Raw genomic sequence first — 24,801 nt, 5'->3', positions numbered from 1 at the left:
CGATGATTACATTCCTATTATGAGTGCTTCATGTCATCTTCACTACTGCAGAGGCAATGTTGAAAACCAGTTATCCCAACAAACAAGGTTCAGTGGTGGTCTACCAAAAAGATCTTTGTATTGCAGAGGCTTCAAAACAACTCTGTAACCTGCCCACTTATTTGGCTTCTCATAGTGGACTTGTCACAAGAATTCTGTGCTAGTCATGTGCACATAGCACAGTATATAAATAGCCTGTATGTTTGAAACGGTGACCAAACCTCCTTCTGCATGTATCATAACGGGGTACCAATGCAAACCATTGTGCAGAGGCTGGTTTGTAGTACCTGTTTTGTTGTGCCTGGTTTGTTTTGCACATGAATTAAACCACTAAGAAGGATCATTACAGATTACAGTTGGTAGGGTAAATAGCAGTGTTCAAAAATAATGAAATATGTACATTCTGACATATCCTGGATTACTTTCATTTCAGGCCATCCTTCTTACTTTCTTGTATATGCAATATAGGGAAACTATTGTAAATGTCCGAAGATTCAATGTCAATATTTTGATGAATCTCGACATTTTAGACCTCGCTGACTTTCTCGTATATGAAGTATAGGAAAAGAAAAATACTGTAATCCTCCAAAAATTCCATTTCGAGATTTTGATGAATCTAGACATTTTAGACCTCTCAGAGTCCATAAATACTGTTTTTGGAATTATGTCTGTCTGTCTTTCTGTGTGTGTGTGTATGTGTGTGTGTTTGTAAACACGATAACCTGAGTACTCTTTCACTTAGGTCAACCAAATTTTGCATACAAGTACAGTATTAGTTACAAAATGTACATTTCTATCAACTTGGGCTATTTCCATTAACCAGAAGTGGTACTTTTAACTTTTATTCATGCAGCTGTAGAGTTCGATTTATTCAACTTTTATAATAATTGTTCAATATGTTATTTGATTTTATTTGTTGTTGATGGTTCTTTAATGTACACAACATCAAAATATAATCATTGTCTTGCGGTTTACTCCTCAAATATCCAACCCCATATCTGAGTATATGAGAAATTCTAGGGGAGACTACTCCCAATTTTTTCATTTTTTTCCAAACTTAAAATTTAGGTGGGTCTTAAATGCAAAGCATTTTATTATCACAATTCTTAAGACCTTGTATGCCAAACAAATACAGGAAGTAATCTCTTGTGGGCATGTGAAAGGGAAAATAATTCAGCATATGCAGGCTTCTGACAAGGAAAGAAATTTGGTGTATGCAGGCCTGTGAAAGGAAAACTAATACAATTTGTTAAGTTAATTTCACTCCAAGAAAGGAAATAAAATGGTCACGGTATTCTGGAATATTTACTTTTAATTCTTGTGTATGCCAGTAATTTTTTCCTTAAAATCTGCTTTTGAAAAGCATGTTAATTTGAAAGCTATATGGAATGTTGTTTGACCAGATTATTCTATGACAGTTTCACTGTAGCAAGGGTTCTAACATGGACAAAAATGTAATAAATTCATTACCCATCAATTACAGTAGATCTAATATGCTGATTTCCCATTGCGGATCACATTATGTTCAACTCTGTCATAGTGCTTTACAAAAATGTTAATGTCAGTATTATGTGTCATAATTGCTCATCTCCTACCATATCTCCTAGCCAGATAAACGAGATCCTTTGATGCTGGTCTTTTGACAATTCCTGAGACTTGTTTTACTATTTTCAATGAATGTTCATGTAGATTTGTGTTTTCTTTTATCTGGAATACTTCCAAGGTCTGATGGTGATGCTCCATCACTAGACACATTTAATACATTTGTGAAAACCAAATTCATTTTCATTTTACTTGATTATATATTTAGCTGTATTCTCTAATTTGACATTTTTTGTAATATCTGCATTGTAAAGTATTGCCATACTCTAGATTTAACTAAAATCTAAAATACCTATTTTTGTGAAGTGGAAAAAAAACCATGGGCACAGGGATTCTGCCTTTTCACAAGGGCCAAAGTGTAAACAAGTGTACCAGTGTGCTGCCCAGTGATGTTTATACTTGATTTTCATTGTTTTTTAACGATACTATCTGTTTGACTCATTACAGTTATCCTTTCTTAAGCAGTCTCACTTTAGACTAAATATTTAATGAAACTGATATTGAGAAACAAGCTGTCAACTGTGAAAGTCAGTGCACATAATTCAAGTTATATACAGTAAAATGGCCAATATGGGAGTGTGTCACTGCAAGACGGTTTGCATGCAATTAAAAATGTCTACTTATTGTGATATAAATCTGAAAAGTTCCTTATATTAACATGCAATGAAGCTGCTTCAGAAGCACATCATATTCAGTTTATGGCCATCTTATACTTACAATACATGATTAAGAGATTTTCTTACAGATTTATGGGTTGATTTCCCTATGGAGCTTACTTTTAACTGTGATATAAAGTTGTAACCTCAATATGAACCTAAGTTATTGTGCATATATAAATTTTATTGCTCTTTTTGAAACTTTTTTACTGTTCATAGATGCAGAGTATGCATTATGAATTATGGTTTCATCTTTATAATAATATTTCATATATTTATTTGTCCTCCCTTTTTCCATTCTGGGATATTCAGCTACCAGATATAAAAAAATATATATGGCATGAGTATAGTGTCACCTAAAAAATTTGTGTGACTCACAAATAAAAGGTTTTGAGTTTAGAATTTTTATTGTTTTTAATTTGTTGATTTTTTGCCTAACGGGAGCATCCAAAAGAAGAAGAAGATTTAACAGATTAATGTAAAGTGCAATTGGTTTAAAAAATAATGCTATAATTTGCATGAGACATGAACTTTACATGAAGAAGTGCTTTATAAAATTATTTGCGTTGTGCACATGTTAAAATTTTTTTACTGTGTGCTAATTTCATTTTTTGTTTTTTCACAAGCAGAGAAATATCCCAAAATAACCTTGAAGTTTGGCTACTAGCACTTCTCTTTCTGAAAGCAGTGTCCATTTCTATCTACTTGTTCGTTTATGGTTTATGTTCAATAAAGACACTCTGCAATACATTATGAATTTTGTATTTTTCGCAGTCTGCTGTGTAACAGCTGTTCTGAAATAAACACCTGACAATAAGTTTTGTCCATTGAAAAATATCTGGTGTTGTTATAATCGGAGATCCCTTAATGCACTAATGGAATTAATTTGTATGCTAACAATGATAATGTTTATTTGTGATAGTATTAGACATGGAAGATATATATATAATATAAACACTGATTAACTTGTTACAACTTATTAACGATTTGTAGGTGATCATAATGCTTAGTATGCTTTTTAAGATTTCTTTAAATAAATTGTGTTGTCTGTGGGTGCTTATGGATGCTATATGTGTCTGAGTAATTGAGAAAAAAAATCAATAGATTATATAAACATAAATCATATTATATTTGTAGCAACAATATATGAAAACTCAAAAAAAAATTATCCTAACATAAACTGAGGAATGATGGTGTTATTGTGAGTGTTGGTGAGCATTATTATTGGGTAGATCAGTAGATAGTTACTAAGCAAGTAAGTATGTAATTAAATTAGTTACTAAGTCTAGTATAGTATTTTAATGATCCATCAAAGCAAATTAATTTGTTCCAGCAGCTACCAAGACATAAAGCAGCAAAATAACAGCAAACTGCAAACTGTTAACATATGTACAAGTGCCAGAAGGTTACAAATAATACACATTATACTAGTGATATTCATGTTATATGACTTTCAAAATAATCGATGATGCTAGATGATGCTAGATGACAACTGTATGAAATATGTAAAAATTATGTAATCTGTAATAAAAAATCATTAGATGACTAAAGAAAAAGCTGTCTGTTTATACAGCATTTTAGAAAGCCCTTCCTTGAGAACCCTAAATCCAAAGAGGACTGTTTCATTTATGTTAGGTAGAATGCCCAGAGGGGACTGGGCGGTCTCATGGTCTGGAATCCCTACAGAATTTATTTTTTCTCCAGCCGTCTGGAGTTTTTTTCTGTCCCCCCTGGCCATTGAACCTTACTCTTATTCGATGTTAATTAATGTTGATTTATTTTGTTTTATAATTGTCTTTCATTTTTCTATTCTTTAATATGTAAAGCACTTTGAGCTACTGTTTGTATGAAAATGTGCTATATAAATAATTGTTGTTGTTGTAGCTAAACAAATGAATGCTTCATACAGTACAATTGAACTTTTTGTCTCAGATTGTTTGAGATAATTGAAAAAAGACACGCACTATAACCTGTTATGTAGGAAAGCTTGATAATGGGGATCTGCATTTCTTTGTTTTTTTTTAATACATTCTCCTTAAATCTGTTTTCTGAAGTCATTTTATACAGAGTCATGGAGGGCTTTAGGCAATGTCAATATACTGTACATACTTATACACACATACAGGGAATTCAGAAAGTGTTCAGACCCTTTTCACTTTCTGCACCATTGTTGTGTTGTAGATTTCATTTTAAATTATTTACCATTTTTGACCACCAGTCTACACTCAATAACGCATAATGACAAAGTGGAAACATGTGTTCAGAAACGTTTGCAAACTTATTAGAAATCATAAATCAGAATCTCTCATTTATATCAGTATTTACACCATTTGTTATGGCCCTCCAAATTGTGCTGAGATGCATCATATTTACTTTAATTATCTGTGAGATATGTCTACAACATGATTAGAATCCTTCTGTGGCAAACTGAATTAATTGGACATCATTTAGAAAGGCACACATCTGTGTATGGAATGTTCCATAATTCACACTGTAGGTCAGGACAAAAATCAATCCATGCAGTCCAAGGAACTTTCTGTACACCTCCAGTGTCAGATTGTGGTGAGGCATAAACCAGTTCAAGGGTATACAACTGTCTCTAAAGATTTGAGTGTTCCCAGGAGCACAGTGACCTCAATAATTGTGAAAAGGAAAAAGTTTAGAAACTCCAGAACTCTCTCAAGAGCTGGCCATCCAGCCAAACTGAGTGACCAGGAAAGAAGGGCCTTGGTCAGGAAGACCAAGAACCCAATGGTCACTTTAACAGAACTTCAATAATCCTCTGGGAACCTGTCGGAAGCAACAATCATGTGTTTGTGGTAGCATGGCTAGAAGAAAGGCACTCTTGAGTAAAAAGCATATTTCAGCCTATTTGTACAAGTACAAAGATTTTCTGGTCTGATGAGACAAAAATTGAATTCTTTGGACAGAGTCCCAAGCATTATATTGGGCAAAGACCACTAACTGCTCATTGCCTGCCTAATACTATCATTATGGTGAAGGTGGTGGCAACATCATGCTGCAGGGGTGCTTATTAGCAGCAGGGATAAGGAGACTGGTCAGAATTGGTGGAAGGACAAATGCTACCAATTACAGAGAAATCCATTAAGAGCACCTGGTCCAGAGTTCATGTGACCTCTGACTGGGGAGATGCAGTGACCTGAAGCATATAGCCAAGGCAACGCTGGTGTGGTTTCAGAACAAGTCTCTGACTGTCCTTGAGTTGGCCTAGCCAAAGCCTAGTCTTAAATTCCATAGAACATCAGTGGAGAGACCCGAACATGCCAATTTACAAATGGTTTCCATTCAATGGAGTGTGAAAAGATCTGCCATGAAGAATGTGACAAAACTGTCCAAACCCAGGTGCAAAGCTTATAGAGAATTACACAAGAAGATTCAAAGCTATAATTGCTGTCACAGGGACATTTACAAAATACTGAATTAAGGGTCTGATTAGTTAAATAATTGGCAGATTTCAGTTTCTGATTTTTAACAAATTTGCAAACCTTTCTGAAAATATATTTTCAGTTTTTTATGGGTTATTCAGTGTAGAGTGATAAGCAAAAATGGCAATAAGAGAAGGGCTCTGAATACTTTCTGAATCCACTGTAAATAGCATTCTTCATTTAGTATATGAACTTTAAATTAAGGGGCTAGTTGATATCACCTATTGTAATTATGTATGCTTCCTCTTACTTCAACATCCATAAAGATTTTTTAAATACATTTCTTTGAATTTTGTAAATGTGAGTGGGCAATAATCTAAATCAGCTCCTGCTAACATTGCACTAAAGGCTTCTTTTTTTACTTTGCTAGGTTCTATCAGTATTGAAATCCACCAGTTGGTTAAATGGCTAATACCATGACAAACACCAGTTACCTTTTAGGCAAAGCACCTTCTTGTAGTTTCATGCAGTGCTGAAGTCTTGAACAGAGTCCTTTTATAGTCTATGTGACCTCCTTGAAGATACTGGAGCAGCTCCTTTGGATGAGATAGTGGAGCATCTGAAGATTAACAACATTCTTTAACTATTTCCAGCCCATGTAAGCTTCCTTGGCCAACATAACAAAGACTATATCTCTATGAACTCACACACAACTAATTGGTGGTCATTTGCTTCCTTGGTACTACTGTTTACATGAGTGTTTAGAACATACAGCCTCTAGTCAAATAATATAACTGCAAAGGTCTTCATTTATTTTGGTTCCAAAGTCTCAAAAACGTGTTCTTGTACCAGATACGTATAGGTAAAATCTTGTGTCTAAACCTGGTGTTTATAATGGATAGTCATTCAATAGCACATAAATCCAATAACAATTTATGACTAACTACATAGTTCTTGCCAGTCATGGTCCTCCATGTGTCTCTGTCATCTCTCATGTGAGCATAAGGCTTTACCAGTGGAGTACCACAGTCAGTTGGAGGAACACTATATTTAAACACCAAAACTTTTGTATGTAAAAAGTCCTGCTGGTTTTTGTTACATGCATTCATTCCAACAAAAATCCAGTGATTACCCTTTGTAACTCCACAACTCATTTAGGTAATCCTCTAATCCACTTAACACATTTTAACTGTGTGACATTTGTGTCCAAAGGCTGAGCAAGCAGTTAAATCCAACTGTAATAAAGTGATACTTTTCTATCTCCCATAAAGGCATGCCTACTAAAATGATGCATATTTGTGATTTGTCCCTTTTTAGACATGTATATATAATCCCATTCTTCACATGGATCCTTGCACTGGGAATCATTCTAGCTCAGGTGGTTATCCAACCAGTCACTTCTATTCTTACTCTGCTGAAGGGATCTCTTCTTGTAGTTACTGTAAGTACTCAATTCAAGTAAGCTCTTTTCTTGTTAGATAAATTGTGATATTCTTAGAAGGAAATAACATAATTTTGTTTTGGTATATATAGTTAGTTTTGGGTGGCACAGTGGTGCAGTGGGTAGCGCTGCTGCCTTGCAGTAAGGAGACCCAAGTTCACTTCCCAGGTCCTACCTGCGTGGAGTTTGCATGTTCTCCCCGTGTCTGTGAGGGTTTCCCCCCACAGTTCAAAGACATGCAGGTTAGGTGCATTGGCGATCCTAAATTGTCCCTAGTGTGTGCTTGGTGTGTGTGTGTGTGTGTGCCCTGTGGTGGGCTGGCGCCCTCCTCGGGGTTTGTTTCCTGCCTTGCACCCTGTGTTGGCTGGGATTGGCTCCAGCAGACCCCTGTGACCCTGTAGTTAGGAGATAATGGATGGATGGATAGTTAGTTTTGCTTTTTTATCTACACATGCTTAAATAACTATAACAAATCAAACAAAATAATACACAATGTCTTGTGAAAGTTAGTACTATATATCTGTAGTATTCTACACCCTGAAACTTACATGTTTTAAAATTTTGTTTCCTTCATTTGATATATAAAGTGTGCTTGAAAATCAAATACTAATAAAAATGTAAAATCTGTTAAAATGGTTTCACCAAGTGCTTAAATGTTATATATTTTTTGTACAATTTAATTTCTTCAATAACACATATCTTGTTACTTTTTATTTAAGAGTATGGCAGAAGTTTAAAAATAAAATTATCTGTTGCATAATCAACAAAGCCAGCCATTACCAGATTCATCATTAGTATGGGATAGTTGAAAGTACTCATCAGAGATTAAAAATATGGCAAAACTATTTCTAGGCAATTCAAGTTGCCAGTTTATTAAAAAAACACATCAAGTACCAAGTATGCAGTCTGCATTCAGAAAGGTGAAAGAAACATCTCTTAGAGATTTGGTCAATGCATACCCGAATTCCTCACACATTAGAACAATGTAGATGAAAACAGGCCATTCAGCCCAACACAATTCTACTCTCTACCACACTACTTGGTAGCTTATTCCATGTGTCTGTGGTTATCTGTGTAAAATAAAACTTCCTAATATTTGTGCTAAATGTGTCCTTAGCACATTTCCAACTGTGTTGCCATGTTCTTGTTAAATTCATTTTAAAGTAACAGTCTTGATCCACTGTACTAGTTCCTTTCATAATTTCAAACACTTCAATCATGTCACCTCTAAATCTCCTCTTGCTTAAACTGAAATGGCTCAGCTCTTTTACTTTTTCCTCATGAATCCTTCCCTGTAGCTCTGAAATCAGCCTGGTCGCTCTTCTCTGGACTTATTCCAGTACTGCTATGTCCTTTTTTGTAGACTGGAGACCAAAATTGGCCTGGCAAGTAATTACCTCTATTTGGTCCACTCACCTTCCTCCTAAGCACACGTGTGTGACAATATGTACTTGCTAACCTCATTAGGAACTCAAGGATAAATATTATCTGGTTCTGGTGATTTGTTTGATTTCACCCTATTTAATCTGAACATTACTTCTCTCTCTATACAATTTCTAAATCATTCAGTACCTCCTTAGTAGTCCCTTTTACCACTGAAATGTTAAATATTTCCTCACATGTGAAACATTTCCGCAGAAAAATGCGAGTTTAAAGCATCTGCTGTTTCACTGTATATATTTTTTAATTCCCCTTTACTATTCTTGAAACACTTCACCTCCTCCATGACTGTTCTTATGCTACTAAAATTCTGAAAGAATTTCTTTGGGTCATCTTTTGTATTACCTGCTATATTCTTCTCTAACTGTATTTTAGCCTCCCTCATAACCTTCTTAATTGTTCTTCTCATATGCCCAATGATTCACATTGGAGTTATTAGTTTTTTACACCTTATACACCTGTTTTTCTCATTTGATGGTTTTTTTTCAACTCTTTATTAACCCACTTCGGAGTTTTTTAAAATTCCCTACCAGTTCCAAATTTAGGTATGTACCTGTCCTGCATTATATGTAAAACATTTTTAAACCTGTTCCACTGCTCCATGACTATCTATCCTGGTTATTACAAATACTAGATCCAGACAGGCTTCCTGCCACATTGGTGCTTTAACATACTATGTTAAAAAACAGACATTGATTATTTCTAAAAACTCCTGCTCCTATACTCCATTATTTGCAAGGTTAGCCCAGTTGATATTCAGTTTCTTAAAGTCCCCCACTATTACTAAAAAGATGCATTGAAATTATTGTCCGCATTGGGTGGTCTATAACACAAACAAAGCCACATGTCTTCACTAAGATGTGGCTCATTGTCCAATTGAAGAGGACTTATATTTAAATTCTGTTCGGCATAAACAGCAACCCCACCCACTTTTCTGTTCTGTCTATCCTTCCTAAAAAATGTGTATACCTTCATGTTATACTTATCCCCATCTTTGTTATTTAACCAAGTTTCTGTTATTGCTATATCATAATTTTGCTCCACTACATACAACTGCAGCTCACTTGTTTTATTTTAGATACATTTAGCATTAATGTAAACTATTTTTAACGTGTTACTCATTTTATTTTTTTATTTAAATATTGGATTAGAATTTACATTACTATGCATTTTTATTTTTACACTATTTTTTATTCTTTTAGGTTCAGTGGTAAACCTGGCCTGTCCTAAATTCCCTACTACCCCCATACCTTAGATTAAACAATCCGCAACTAACCTACTCATATGCCTCCCCAACACAGATGTAACCCTTCATGGCAAAACAGGTCCCATCGGTTCAAAAATCCCAATGCCCCATAAACCTATACCCTTCTGCACTGCACAAAGATATGAGCCTCGTTAAGCCTTCTAATCTCCTCAATCCTACCTGAACTGATGCGTGACACAGGCAGAACTTCAGAGAAGACCACCTTGTCAGTTCTGCTATTCAACCTGGCACCTAACTGTTTAGGGTTTGATCACAGAACTGACAGACTACCCTTATGTATGTCATTTGTTCCAACATGGACAGTGACAACTAGATCCCACCCCCCACTCTGACCAAAAGCCTGTCAACCCTTCCAGGGAATTCTACCACCTGGAAGGCAACACACCATATGAGACTCTCCGTCTCTGGATCAACCCTGTGCTTTAGTCCCCCTAATGAATGAGTCCCCAACTATCAATATCTCTGTCTTTCTGGAAACTTGAGTTTTAAGTTGACCCATTGGGGCTTTTCATTCCTGTCAACCACCTCAGAATCTTCAGAGACACTATGCAGCTCTGCAAGGTCCTGAGGTTGATGCGCCGGAACAGTGTGTAACCTTTATACTGAGCCTTGTGATTGTGACCCACCATCTCTCCCTATCTGGTCTGAAATCTCATCCCGCGTCACCTTAGTGGTGCACACTGTCTCTCTAAGGACTTGCATTGCACAGGCCTCATTATCAGAATTTGACTTTGGATTAGTAAAACTGCACAAGTTTTGTTTTTTATTAAAATTAAATGATTTAACTTAAAAGGTAAAACTAAAGAAATTAAGCTGAAAAATATTTGATTAAAAAACTGCTACAGTTATTTTACACCTTCTGATTCCTTAAGCCCGTGTAATATTCTCCTCCTCGAATGGCTGCTGTTTATCCTTCTATGAGGTTCACTTTACTTTTTTCTGTTCTCCTAACTTTGCACTCCTCTTGTTCCTTTACTTAAAAATTCTCCACTTTGTATTCTTTTATATTATTTTATTATAATGAACTCTTACGCTGTTGCCCTTTTAATTGCTCTACTTTCCTGACCACTAAGAACTGTTCAGTCTAGAATATTTTACTGAAGTTTACTGAATATCCACTGCTACATTAATTTCTTACTATCATGTCTGCTCCTATAGCCACTTGTGCCTGATTGACACCTTATTGCTAGCCACTTGCTTAAGTGCCACAGAACTTTTCTCTTTACCGGTTTCAAGTCAGGTGCTGCCTTTTTTTCCCCGCTAAGGAATCATTGTTTCTGTTATTTAGAACTATTCACTACCATGCCAGTTATTTACTGACAGAGATGCCAGTGTCAGCAACTACTGTCCTACCTCACCGACATTAGTTTGAATACAAATAACAAGAACAAGTGTATGTACAAGTAACTTTTCCAAACACTCCCTCAAACACTCAGTTGCTTTTGCTCCTGTGCGGGCGAAAAAATGAATAACATCCTTCTAAAGGGAAAAAAGACTAACAAATTCCTGTATGTTTCCTTAGCGGCAATCAAAACACAAAGTTTTTCAAGGCAAAATGTATTTTGTTAATTAACTTTCACACCACAGACAACACAAAAACTGTCAGCCGCTTCTCTTTCATTTGCAAGGATGATATCAGCATTTCAGTAAGTCTCAGGCTGTAATCAGGAATTGTCTTCCCAGTCTCACACAGTTCATGAACATCCTGCGGATTATTTTGCTGCACTTCATGGTTCAAAACTCCCACAAGTGCTTTATTATACTTAGATCTTGGAACTGTGCATTCCATTTGAATAAACTGAAGCTGGTGTTACATTCATGGTGACGTGGTGCATTATGCTGTCAAAAATATCCATTAAACTGATGGTAGACTTTAATTGTAGCAGGATACACAATTGGTACTAAGTGACTTAATGTGTGGCAAGAACATTCTTCCCACACCATCAAAATCTCAGGATGGCAGCTACTTTTGAAATGCTGTCACAGTTCCATTGTCACCATTAATCATACTATGATCTAAGTTGCATTGATCACATATCTTTCCCATTTTAATGTTTTGGTTAATAACATGTAAACATCCTAACCAAGTCTGTGCACTATATGTATATTTAGTTGTAGTGACATGATTAGATGTTAGGAGAAGCAAGCTATTTGGGTTAATATGCAGGTGTGCCTAATATATTGGCCACTAAATGTATATAGGAACAGTAGTGTGACAAACCCCAATTTTGGCATCAAGTTTTCAATGGAATTATGTATTATTGATATCTTTGAACAGGATTTGACCAGATTTGGAGTGATGTGTCTTTGTATCAAGATGTGAGGCTGTGGATAAGATAACTCAAAAATGAATGACTTGTTTGAAATGAAACTTAGCACAATTATTAAAATACAATACATACTGTAGTAAAAATAAGAATAGTATGAAAGAAAACAAAATGTAAAGTAAAATCTGAATGTATAAACAGTACTGTAGTCTTGGAAAACTTTGTATAATTAGCAATGTCAAAGGTAGATGTTGTCCTGGGCTGCTTTTTTATTCAGCAATCGGTGTGATGCATAAGTTGCATTCTCAAACATCTAGATGAAATGATCTCTGTCTTTTTGACGTGTTTTTGTTTTTTGGTCCCTCGGACAAGCCATATTCATGTTAAAATAACACATTTGCGCTCTGGAACATGACATATTACACACATATGATTGGCTAGCTGTCCTGGTGATGGATGACTCTGCCCAAAAGCTTTGACCCTGTATGTATCTGCATAATCTCTTACTACCTCCATTCTTTTTACCATTAAATTATAAAACCTGTTTGATCTTTTAGTTTTAGACTAAAAGAACCATAAATTCCTTAGGTAACAAAACAGGTGCATTAAAGTTATAAATTACTCGTGCAATGCAAAAACAATATACAAATATATTTGGCTCTTAAATTAATCTGGAAGAGAGGATGCTTTCCATGTACTGTAGTTAATTACCTCTGAACAGTAATTAATTAAATCACCTTAAAGGTCCTGTAAAATCCTTTGTACATTTGTGCCTTTACAGTTCATCATGGTTTGTTTGAGCAAAGTTAAAACTTAAAAATGATCTGCAGTTTTAAAAAAATGACTATTTTATTCTCCAGGACAAGTACAAATTCAAATTTACTGTCACTTTTAATTAGGTGATTTATTACGACGTAAAAATTCTAACCTGGCTTTGACTACTTCCTGTTTTTGCCTTTAAGTGTTTTACTCTGCATCACTCACTCCTAAGAACAATTGATGAGGTCCTCTCTTATGGAAAGATATAAACAGTTGAAACATATACCACCAATGAGAAAGAGACAACAGCTTCCAACTGTTAGTGTGAAAGCCTCTCGTCCTACCGGCTGGACTGATATTAATGATAGAGTTTTTTAACAATTTTCTTGGGGTGAAGAGCACTGACCTCTTCTTTTCAGCAGTCACTATCATATCTCCAAGAGGTTAATTATTTATATGGATTTTTTGTGTGCAGAATTGAAGATGTCAACCACAGAAATGATAATTTTGTTTTTCAAAAACATTACCAACATATATTCTGCAATAACTAATCTCTGACGTTGGTCACCATTTCTCTGCAATTGCTTTGTTTAACCTTGCTATTCCACCGTTGACAAAATTGTCTTTTCCTGACTGGTCTGTGGAAAAGGTAAAGTACAGAATATGTTTATTTCATGCCCCTCCTATGATGGGGTTGAGAATATTATACTGTATTATTCTTGGAATGGGCCATGGTTGTCTTGTTTTCTTATATTATAGACATTAGGAATTAATTTTGCATTCAGTATGGCCCTGTGGTTTATTTTGATGTTTAGTGTTTATTAATGAATGTAACACAATTTAGTATTTAAACTATATTATATTATTAAATATGCATTCTTTGTAAATGATAAATACAGTATTTTATATAACAAAATCACAGCACTGACCTTTCATTACTGTTGATCACCATTTATTACCATTACCATTAGCACCATTACAGGGTTATGACAGTTACAAAGCCAAACTTGTTGATGCTGGAAAAAAAACAGCTAAGTAAAGATAAATAAGTAAGGACTTGTGGCAGAGGTCTGGAAATGTGAACTTAATTTAATTTTGCTTTATTGCTTTTACTCCAATGATTGATTAGTTTTAAAAAAAATCCTGAAGTTTTTACATTTAAGCACATTTACCCCCTGTAGCACTGAATCCTTTTTATCCCCATATAAAATGGAGGTTATCATGCACAACTTCTAATTGTTTGTCACTGTGAATATATGAGTTTTTAATGGATTTTGTTGAATTAAGTGTGACAGAATGTAACTAATGTATATTAAATATTTAATGGTTTCCAAAACCAACATTTGATATTGCTCTTTCTAATTCTTTAAATATTTTTTCATATAATTTGTTATGAATTAATTATTTAAGTGAAAAAAAAATGCACAATACCAGTACTAAAATAGATTTGTTAGCTATTTTAGCCTTTTACCAAATATATTTTTCTTTGTTTTCTGGACCTTTGACAAATATATGCATGGACTATTTGCAGTTTTTCTTCCTCCCTTTGTGACTTGAATAATTATGGCACATTAAGAACTTTTGCAGTCAATTTTGGAATTTTAAAGAACTCTGCTTGTGCTGCTAAGTTTTTCTATAATATATGAAATGTTAGTAAATGTGATTTTAAGTACAAAATAAAAAAAGCATCCATTCCCAGCTTACTAAAAGAAACAGGGTTAGTGCTAATGTGCTATATGACTGTAATTACTGAACTTCAGCATGAGCTTAATTAAATAGTTATGATTCTTACATGAGCTAACGATGCAATTAAAATGTTCTGAGAAAACAGCTAAGCATCATTTCCTGGAATGAAATAATTTTGCCAGTCACTGTATAGATTTCAAATTTTGCTAAATGCCTTTAGATGTATTTACATATAGTTTAAAATGTTAATTAATAGCTTTAACTGTAGAAATTAAAAGTAAAAAACAACTGTATGTTAACACACAGAGGCAGTGTGATCTAGTGACTGAAATTTTTGATTGTAAGCCATGAGGCTACAAATTAAATCCTGTCTTGTGTATCACTCTATGTCTCTGTGCAGCCTGGTTTAACAAGTATACTTTTAAGGTTCTTGAAACAGTGATTTCTCTAGAAAAGCACTATAGGAAATAACAGTTTATTCAGAGAATCTGCCAATTCTTGATAAGGTAATAAAACTGCTTCTTATTCTTGTTTACTTGCAAGGGTACGGTCATGCCTAACAGCCCAAAATTTTCTCCTACCTTAATTGTATCTCATGCTTGTAATCCTAGATATTAATGTTCTTGTCTGCCCACAGTAAAGACCATATCATTCTTGGGACAGCTAAAACTGCTTGAAGAACAATGACTCATCAGTGGACCATTTCATTGACTAATGTGGTAAAAGAGGGGAGTAGCCTCACACTTGGCTATATGATAGTTTGGTAGCATGCAAAAGTGACCGGCCAAATAACTCAAACAATCTCAAGTAAAATTTCCTTGTTTCCACACTATTTTAACAGCATTATTTCAGATAAATGAAAAACAGAAAATTGTCAGTATAGAATTAGATGTATTGAAAAATGGAAAATGAAAAATGGAAATGTCTTAAATATCATTTGGTGCAAATATTACACCGAACTGACACCTTCATTAATAATATACTTAATAGAAGAATACACAGAATGAGGAACACATTATACAAAGCTAAAAGAGTAGAAAATAACAAACATGCAGGCTCTATGACTCTAAGTTTGCATGTGTTGATGCATTTTCCACTTTCCCACCTGTGAAGTACAACAGTGTGGTCTTTCCTAAACTCTTGTTTCTTTTTTTTTTGAACCTGGACTTCATTCACCAAGCTAGAAACTTTTATGGTGCCTCCTGGTGTCCCTTCAGCTATATGTCTTTGGTACAGCCCTATCCCGTACATTCCCACGTGGGACCATGTTTCTTACTATGAAGAGACAGGAGGGAACTGGACACATAAAAGTGCTTTCCAGGTCTCACCCTAGAACAAGTATATACACCTTAGCTCCCCAGTTAGTGCTTACATGCTGTGTTTTATTTTGGGAGATTCTCCTTCCTTATGTTTAGCCTTCATGGTGTCACTCTTTATTTAAGCAATGGGCCAGGCATCTTGGGTTATTTCTTGGTGCCTGTCTCCTGTAATATATTCCTCTTTCACAACTGCAAAATATTCGTTCTCCTAGTGATACTTACGTTATCCCACAGGTATATCTAGAACCTGTGTTTCTTTTGGTGTGACTCTCATGTCAGATTGCACCCCGTTCTGTGCAGTTCTGATGCTGCCCTTGCCCCTAGCATCCTCTTGCCACTTGGCAATCATTTTCAGCATCCTTTTAAAAGGTTGTCAGTGTTCTTGCTTAAATTTTAGCATGTGTTTGGGGCAAACACTTGTTATAAAAATAAGACCAAGCAGTGCTAAGGAAAGTACAGTGAAGAGAAACAAGACTGACTCCAGCACTGTAAGTTATGAACTATAAGATAAGATTTAACTAATAGAACTATATTAGTTTCAAGCAAAAAAAGATTAAAAGATGACATGATTGAACTGTTTAAAATTATGAAGGGAATAAATTCTTCAACAAGAGCAGTGGGACATAAATGGAAACTTGCTATCAGCAGATTTCGCACAAACATTAGAAAATTCTCTTCACACAGAGGGAAATAGACACATGGAGTAAGTTAAAAAGTAGTGTGCTAGACTATAGGATTTTGGGGACATTTAACTCAATATAATGTTAATTATGACAAACTAGCTGGATAAGAGAGATGTTTTTTGTCTGAATGGTCTGTTCTCATCAACATTGTTCTAATGTTCTAGTAAAGAACAACGTTAATTTTTATAGCACATGTTCATGCAGATGTTTAGTTACAATTCTTTACAAGTGGAAAAAGAAAAATTACAAATACTACAAAATGTTGAAAAATAAATAAAAGGTAGAAGGAGAAGAATCTCTTAACAGAGGTGAATGTAAATTAAATTACTGTTGAATTCTGACTGTTTGTAAGAGTCTAATTGTTACAGTTGCAGAAGTTATTATCTGATATCAAAACTTATGCTATAATCAGATGACCATGGAGAGGATGACATCAAAAAATCCATCCAGTGTGGCTGCTGAAGAAGCTAAACCATTTGGGTTTCCATTATCATTATGATCTCATAAAATGAAAAGTTGTGGAGGGTTCAGTCCTCTTTGGTAGAATGCCCAGTGGGTTCTAGGTGGTCTTTTTTGCCTTGGAACCCCTTTGATCTACATTGTTTGTATGGAAATGTGCTAAATAAATAAATGTTGATGTTGTTGTTGTTGGGTTTAATCTGACTGGTAGCATTCTACATCTTTGACTGCACCCAGTTGTCTAAAAAAACAGACAAGAGCTCATCACCAGGAAGATTATAACCAAAGCCCTAAACACTTTACATAACACATCATCAGAGTCCATTAAACAAAAAAGAAAACACATACAGTACAACTTTATTACCCTATACACATTAGAGAGTTTTATGACTAAAATGCTTAGAATAATTTTTCGTGCTGTATATATTAGACCAGCAGTGAAAGTCAAGTAGGGTGACACAGTCGCGCAGTGGTAGCGCTGCTGCCTCGCAGGAAGGAGACCTGGGTTCACTTCCTCGGTCCTCCCAGCGTGGAGTTTGCATGTTCTCCCCGTGTCTGCGTATGTTTCTTCCGGGCGCCCCGATTTCCTCTCACAGTCCAAAGACATGCAGGTTAGGTGCATTGCCAATCCTAAATTGTCCCTAGTGTGTGCTTGGTGTGTGGGTGTGTGTGCCCTGTGGTGGGCTGGCGCCCTGCCAGGGATTTGTTCCTGCCTTGCACATTGTGTAGGCTGGGATTGGCTCCAGCAGACCCCTGTGACCCTGTGTTAGGATATAGCGGGTTGGATAATGGATGGATGGATTAAAGTCAAGTAAAGACTGTGACAGATAGGGGGTGCTGTCGTCCCCTTGAACCCTCAGACAAGACGCCAGACACCAGGTAAAAGTCCAATAATTTTCTTTATTCGTACCATACAGTGCACAAAGCACCCTCCACTCCACAATACTCATATAATAACAAATCAATAATCAATACAATAACCAAGTCTCCTCTCCCAGACGCATTGCCACCCTGCCACCCGACTCAGCTCGCCCGTCTGGGATCTCTCACAGTCTTTTATAGTCAGTGACCCGGAAGTGCTTTTGATCCCTCAGGTAATGTGATTACCAAGCACTTCCGGGTCAAGTGAAAACTTCTTTTCTTTGTCAGCCCGGAAGCACTGTATTTCTTCTGTCCTCGTGACATGGAAGTACTTCTGGGCTATATGGAAAATAAACATCTCTGAGCCTCCCTGCAGCATCCCCTGGTAGCCCCGACGTTATCCAGCAGGGCTGTGCACTAAAACTACATAGTCCACGATGCCCTGCTGGAATTTGGGGCATCTCCATGTCACAGGGAGGGCTCCCTCTAGCAGCCTGGGGTTATTGGCCAGGATGAATGGCCGGCCATTGTCCACAAGACGCAGTAAACTATTTTACTATAACATGAATTAATTCTTGCCAAATTCTAAAAAATGTTTGAACTGTTCCTTGAAAGAAGAGACTTCTTTTTTTTTCAATCTGTACTAATAAAAGGCAGAACCCTCACTGACTGACTGGCTCACTCACTCACTCACTGACTCACTCATCACTAATTCTCCAACTTCCCGTGTAAGTAGAAGGCTGAAATTTGGCAGGCGTATTCCTTACAGCTTACATACAAAAGTTGGGCAGGTTTCATTTCGAAATGCTATGCGTAATGGTCATAACTGGAACATATTTTCGTACATATACTGTAATAGACTGCAGCTCGATGGCCGTGGGAGGCGGGGTTGCATGTCGCATCATCACGCCTCCCACATAATTGAGTGCCTGCCCATATAAGGCCGTCCATCAGCGGCAATTCAATAGAAATAAAATATTCACGGGTGAAGGACTGTGCTTATGCAGACGAAGATGAGATGGTCAGGGTGGTGTTTGGCACAAACTCAGCGAAACTGCGAGAGAAACTTTTAAGTGCCGGTTCTTAGCTAACATTAAATAAAGCCGTGGACATTGCACGAGATGGCACAAGCACAGCTGGGAACTTTCGATGCATGTACACCGAGCGGCTCACGTGAACTGACGCAGTACGCAGACAAAAAGTAACAGTTCCAAAGAGCGCAGAACAAAAACCGCATTACACAATTGAGAAGGCAGCAAAAAAAATATGAAGCGTGTGATGCATACAAGCATATTCATAACTGCAGCTACTGTGGAAACAAAGCACATAGTGGAAAAAGTCAATGTCCAGCTAAAGGAAGACAGTGTAAAAAAACCCGTGCATGCAGTGTGTCACGTCTCAGATAAAGAGGAAGACGAGCTGTTTATTGATGCAGTAAGAAACGAATCGATGAATGAAACCTGTTATCTTTATCGTTACAAACACGGAATGTAACTTGAACACAACACATCCTCTAAAAACGAACCTAATTGAAAGAAATAATGATAATCAAATCCTTGATGACAGCAACACTCATAACAGTCACAAAACAATAATATTGACAATCATGTTACGTTATTTTTAAAATGTTCCCTTTTCTTTTTCATAACTTCTTTAACACACTACTTCTCCGCTGCGAAGCGCGGGCATATATATATATATATACCCCGACCTACATACTCTCAAATAGACGAACCACAAGCCGTAGCGCAATGGAAGAGGCTTCGCCTCTAGCGCTGACGTCCGAGGTTTGATTCCCGAGAGGGGGTGCAATGAGTGTGTACGCCTGATGAGTCCAGAATTAGGGTGAAACACTTGCCGCGTACTCTTTGCATTATTTGACAGTAAAACTATATATATATATATATATATACAGTATATATATATATATATCACATATATTATATATACACACACACATACATATATATCAGCGCTTCCCGATTCATTTTACACTCGCACCCCCTTGGTTTGAGAAGAAGTATGAAAAATATGAGGTTAACGCAGAAAAACAGATCACCAATTGAAGCTTTATGAATAATGGATACTTTATTCGCCATCAATAATTGTTTTGGTAAAGCCATACTCAGTGTAATCCTCCTTCCATATTCTAATTTTTTCGCGACTAGACATGATTAAATGAACGGTAAAAAAGTAAGACCGAAGCGACGGTAACTTATTGAGGCAGGCAGGCTCGATGTAGTGCACGTCAAGTCGATCTGAAATGCGCCATCAGTTTCGAAAAAATATATCTTTTCAGGTTTTATTTGGATATAAGTAGGTTCTATTTAGTCAACAGAAATATCTTTGGTAGGAATGTAAGTTGAATTTAGTCTTTAAATTTCTATGGTGAAGAAAAATTTATGCAGTGATGACTACATTTAACTTACATTCCTACCAAACATATTTCTGTCGACTAAATAAAAATTATTTTCATTTTTCTTCCTTCTCTGTGTGTGTGTGTATATATATATGTGTATATATATATATATATATATATATATATATATATATATATATATATATATATATACATACAGTATATATATATGGATGTATCTGTGTGTGTGTGTATATATATATATATGTATATATATATATATATATATATAGTGGCAGTAGGGGGCGCTAGTGCTCCCTTGAACCCTCAGGTACCACGCTAGACACCGGATAAAAGTCCAAAGACTTCTTTATTAAATGATAACGTGCACAAAGCATCCTCCTCTACTCCACTACTCAAACTAAATAAACACAATAATCCTCTCTCCTCCTCGCCCAGACACTTCGCGCTCCTACCTCCCAGCTCAGCTCAGTGTCTGGACTAGCCCATCGTCCTTTTATAGCCCCTGACCCGGAGGTGTTCCTGTCCAATCAGACCACAGTCCCTTATCCCTTCTGGGTCAGGGTAAACAGTCCTTTTCTTCAACCCGGGAGCACGTCGTTCCTTCCTGTCACGTGACCGTGACGTACTCCCAGGTTATAGAACACACAAGAGCCCACAAGCCCCCCTACAGTGACTCCCGGTGGCCCCCAAGGTATCCAGCAGGGCTGTGTATAAACACTACATAGTCCATGAGACCCTGCTGGAACTCGGGGCACGATCCTGCTGTCGGGAGAGCTTCTCCTGGCAGAGCATGAAGCCGGCAGTCCTCCACAATTCCAGCCCCCTTAGCGACGAAAACTGGGGTGGAGCGTCAGCTGGACCTTGGCTGCGTTGTCCATGCCTCCCAGCGAACCTTGGGGGAACGGTGTATCCTTTATCCGCCCGCTCCCCTGTCCTCCGGGAACAGTTTCGCCACTCATGGCGATGGCAGTTGTAACACCGACGATGTCCTCCTGGTTGTCTCCCTCTGCGAGACCAGAAACACCTCGGGAATTCCGTCAGCGTCATCTCCACCCCTTTCTCTGCCAAGGAGGGGTTTATGGCCGCTTTGCTGCTCTCAGCCCTTCTCTCTGTTATGTCAGGAGCCCCACATATTATTTTGGGGATCTCCTGCTTAATCTGGGGCTTGTGCTCAGCGTGAGACTCTCTATGGAAAAAAGAAAGCCTCTTTGCAGTTTGCACGCCCGTTGTCCTACATTTATTAGGAGGCGGCGTCATTAGCGCCACACCGCTCCGATGAACAGCACTGTTCAGCTGCACCGGTGCAGTCTGCGCTTCCCCCAGCCCTCCTGTCACCAAAGACAATCCACATCGAAGACCAGTCGGGATCTTGAGATCTGCACCGCTCCGGAAAGCCACGTCACACGCATGCACCGGGCCGATTGCTCCATCCCCTGACAGATCAGTCATCGTCTCCCGTTCCATTGTCAGGCACACGATGCTTTGACATCCGCTACTTATTAACCGCCATGTCAGCTTGCACTGTGTTCCTTTATTCTCTACTATACGGGCCGGACTTACCTGTATTCCCGCATCGATCACCACCGGAGCTTCTCGACCCAGTCGCCGTAGATATTTCATTAGGCCATTCAGCGGCGCCTCGGCCGTTGCTCCCAGCTCTTCCACTCGTTTCTTCAGCTCATTCAAGTCCTGGAAGATACGATGTAGGGGCTCAAGGTATTTCTCGAGACCCTGTAAGTCCATAAAGTTAGTTAATACGGCCGGAGGCAATTTCACTTCCGCAATCTCTTTATCTGCCGGCCGGGAGCCAATGAACACGTCCCCTCCTGGCACGTGTTCTGCTGGGTCGCGCAAAGGCTCTTGAGTCTTGGAGTCCATTGAGGATTGGGAGGCCATTACCGGCCGGCTGCAGTCGTCCTTTCCTACTACAACAGAGGGTCGTTCAGTCACCTCTCCCGCTCCTCGTTACCTTTTTTAAGTGTCGGCGCTGCTTCGCTCGCCTTCCCCTCCTTTTCCCGGAGGCTCGGACTCGTCGGGGAACGGACGACCTCATCGGAGGACTCCGAGCGCCCTTCGCCTTCCCGGCATCCACCTCGGATAACCAGGCTGTTGTCCTCGCATGGGGGCGTCGCTAGCCGTCTCGCGTCCTGGCTTGCCTTCTGGTGGCAACTTGTTGTAGGCATCTGACACGCCACTGATTTTCTGGACGCGGGCGTCTGAAAAACAGGACAAAAAGCACCCCGTAGCATCGGGCGTTTTCCCTGCACCTACCTCCGGACTAGGCGGCGGAATTCTCCGATCCACCCAGGGAGTCCGACGCACTCTGCAGCTGTCCACGTCCCGACTGTTGCGCCACTCGGGCTTGCTCGGCCCGAGTTAGCGCCCGGTCTTCCTCGCTCCCATTCAGGCCCAGTATGTCCAGGCCCTCTCGGCGTCCGTCAGGTTTTGTACCCAGCTGGGACTGACCTTTTTCTTCCCGGACTTTTTCCCCATCGTGCTCCGACGTAGAATGAGGCTCAACAGCAGCGCTCTCCGTAGTGGGTGGTGTTTGCACCTCCGTGCGTTGATGCGTGACCTTCCTAGGGTTGTCTGCCCACACAAATTTTGTTTCAAATGCAGGTCCCCTGCCAACGGACGGCCAGAGAATCCTGCCGGCTATGCCAGTGTGGCAGTAGGGGCCGCTAGTGCTCACTTGAACCCTCTGGTACCATGCTAGACACTGGATAAAAGTCCAAGACTTCTTTATTAAATGATAACGTGCACAAAGCACCCTCCACACTACTCAAACTAAATAAACACAATAATCCTCTCTCCTCCTCGCCCAGACACTTCGCCCTCCTACCTCCCAGCTCAGCTCAGTGTCTGGACTAGCCCATCGTCCTTTTATAGCCCCTGACCCGGAGGTGTTCCTGTCCAATTAGACCAGAGTCCCTTATTCCTTCTGGGTCAGGGTAAACAGTCCTTTTCTTCAACCCGGGAGCACGTCGTTCGGGTTAAAGAGCACACAATAGCCCACGAGCCCCCCTACAGCGACTCCCGGTGGCCCCCAAGGTATCCAGCAGGGCTGTGTATAAACACTACATAGTCCATGAGGCCCTGCTGGAACTCGGGGCACGATCCTGCTGTCAGGAGAGCTCCTCCTGGCGGCCTGGGGGTGAGGGCCGGAGCACGATAGTGGACAGGGGGTCCTTGGGTTATGACACAGTTCCGTTCCTACAACAGTGATGTAATCTGAATTTTGGTGTAAGTCGAAACACACCCTAGCCAAAGTCACTTACCTATCCTAACACATTTGCAAAATCATTATCTAGAACATAAAAACACACCTAAGCCACACAAAAAGGAAAAGGACATACATTTACTGTACTCTACACTGTACCGTAGTAACAGAAAAAATGACAAAAAATGAGTGTAAAAAAAACTCCTTACCTTTATTTCTTCTGATCTCTTTACAATGTTTAATTTCACTTCCATCATGATGGCTTTCCTCTTCTTCGAGGCACTACCATCTAAAGACTTTGACTTTCGTTTAGGAGACATGATAAGGGTCTAAACATTCGCCAAACAAAGCAACACAAATGGAACACTTCCTCCACGTGCAACCAAAGTTGTTCGCCAACTCCCTCACTCATACGCCGCGTTACTACATATTCTTCTGCTGCATGCAACCAGACTAATTTGTCCATGTAGTCTGTAAGTACAACACTAATGGTGTAAGCTGAAACACGTCTCAATTTTTTAAAGTTTTTATGTGAGTGAGTGTTGTAAACTCGAAACGTCATATGTCGAGGTGTTGTAACTCGAGGACCCTTTATACTTTATTAATCCCCAAGGAGAAAGGTCAGAGGACAGGGTCAGCCATTCAGTCGGAGCAATTTTCAGGTTACGAGTCTTGCTCAAGGGCCAAACAGGGTGAGATCCATTCTAGCAGTAACGGGATTTGAACTGGCAACTTTCCAGATACCAGCGCAGATTTATAGCCTCAGAGCCACTACTCCACCCTTAAATTGAATTCTGAATTATTCCTTTGAGTTGTTTTGGGTTTACCTGTTCATTTAAGGCAAATAGATTTGGACAACTGAAGGTATAAAAACAGTCAGATCAACAGGCTTGTGTTCAATTCTTAACAGCAGTTACTTAATATCATATGCTGCATGCTTTTGCATGGTGAAAGTGTTTCTCTTTTGTTACTTGACTCAGTTTTGACAAACACACCTGATAAAATAGTAATAAATAATAAAGTGGTGACCTGAATGCACTAATATAGTCACTCCTTCTGTCTTCCAACCCACTTAACATTGGCATTGAGTGTGAGGTAAGAACCATCTTCAGATGACGCAGCAGTCAATTACACGCTCACACACCCTAACTCAGTTATACAGCATCAGTATTAATTTAAAGCTGACAAATGACCTGACATGCACTTCTTTATTACGTGGGAGGAAAACTAGTGTCCCCAGAAGAAAGTCTACACAGACATGATGGGGACATGTAAACAAGGTCCTCAGTAGATGGTACTTTAAGTTGAAATTATTATGTCTATTCTGAAAGAC

General features: G+C 38.4%; 1 protein-coding gene across 1 annotated transcript in view; it reads left to right on the top strand.

The window, feature by feature from the left end:
* Positions 1-24,801, top strand: part of si:ch211-51h4.2 — a 411,729-nt gene that overhangs the window by 182,081 nt on the left and 204,847 nt on the right. Inside the window, exon 8 of the mRNA XM_039758852.1 lies at positions 7,001-7,124. Within this exon, the coding sequence (XP_039614786.1) occupies positions 7,001-7,124 (124 nt within the window). The remainder of the gene's footprint in view (positions 1-7,000; positions 7,125-24,801) is intronic.

Source organism: Polypterus senegalus, chromosome 1 (assembly GCF_016835505.1).
Source record: "Polypterus senegalus isolate Bchr_013 chromosome 1, ASM1683550v1, whole genome shotgun sequence".
NCBI classification, from domain to species: Eukaryota; Metazoa; Chordata; class Cladistia; order Polypteriformes; family Polypteridae; genus Polypterus; species Polypterus senegalus.
This window is presented reverse-complemented; position numbering and strand designations above follow the sequence as displayed.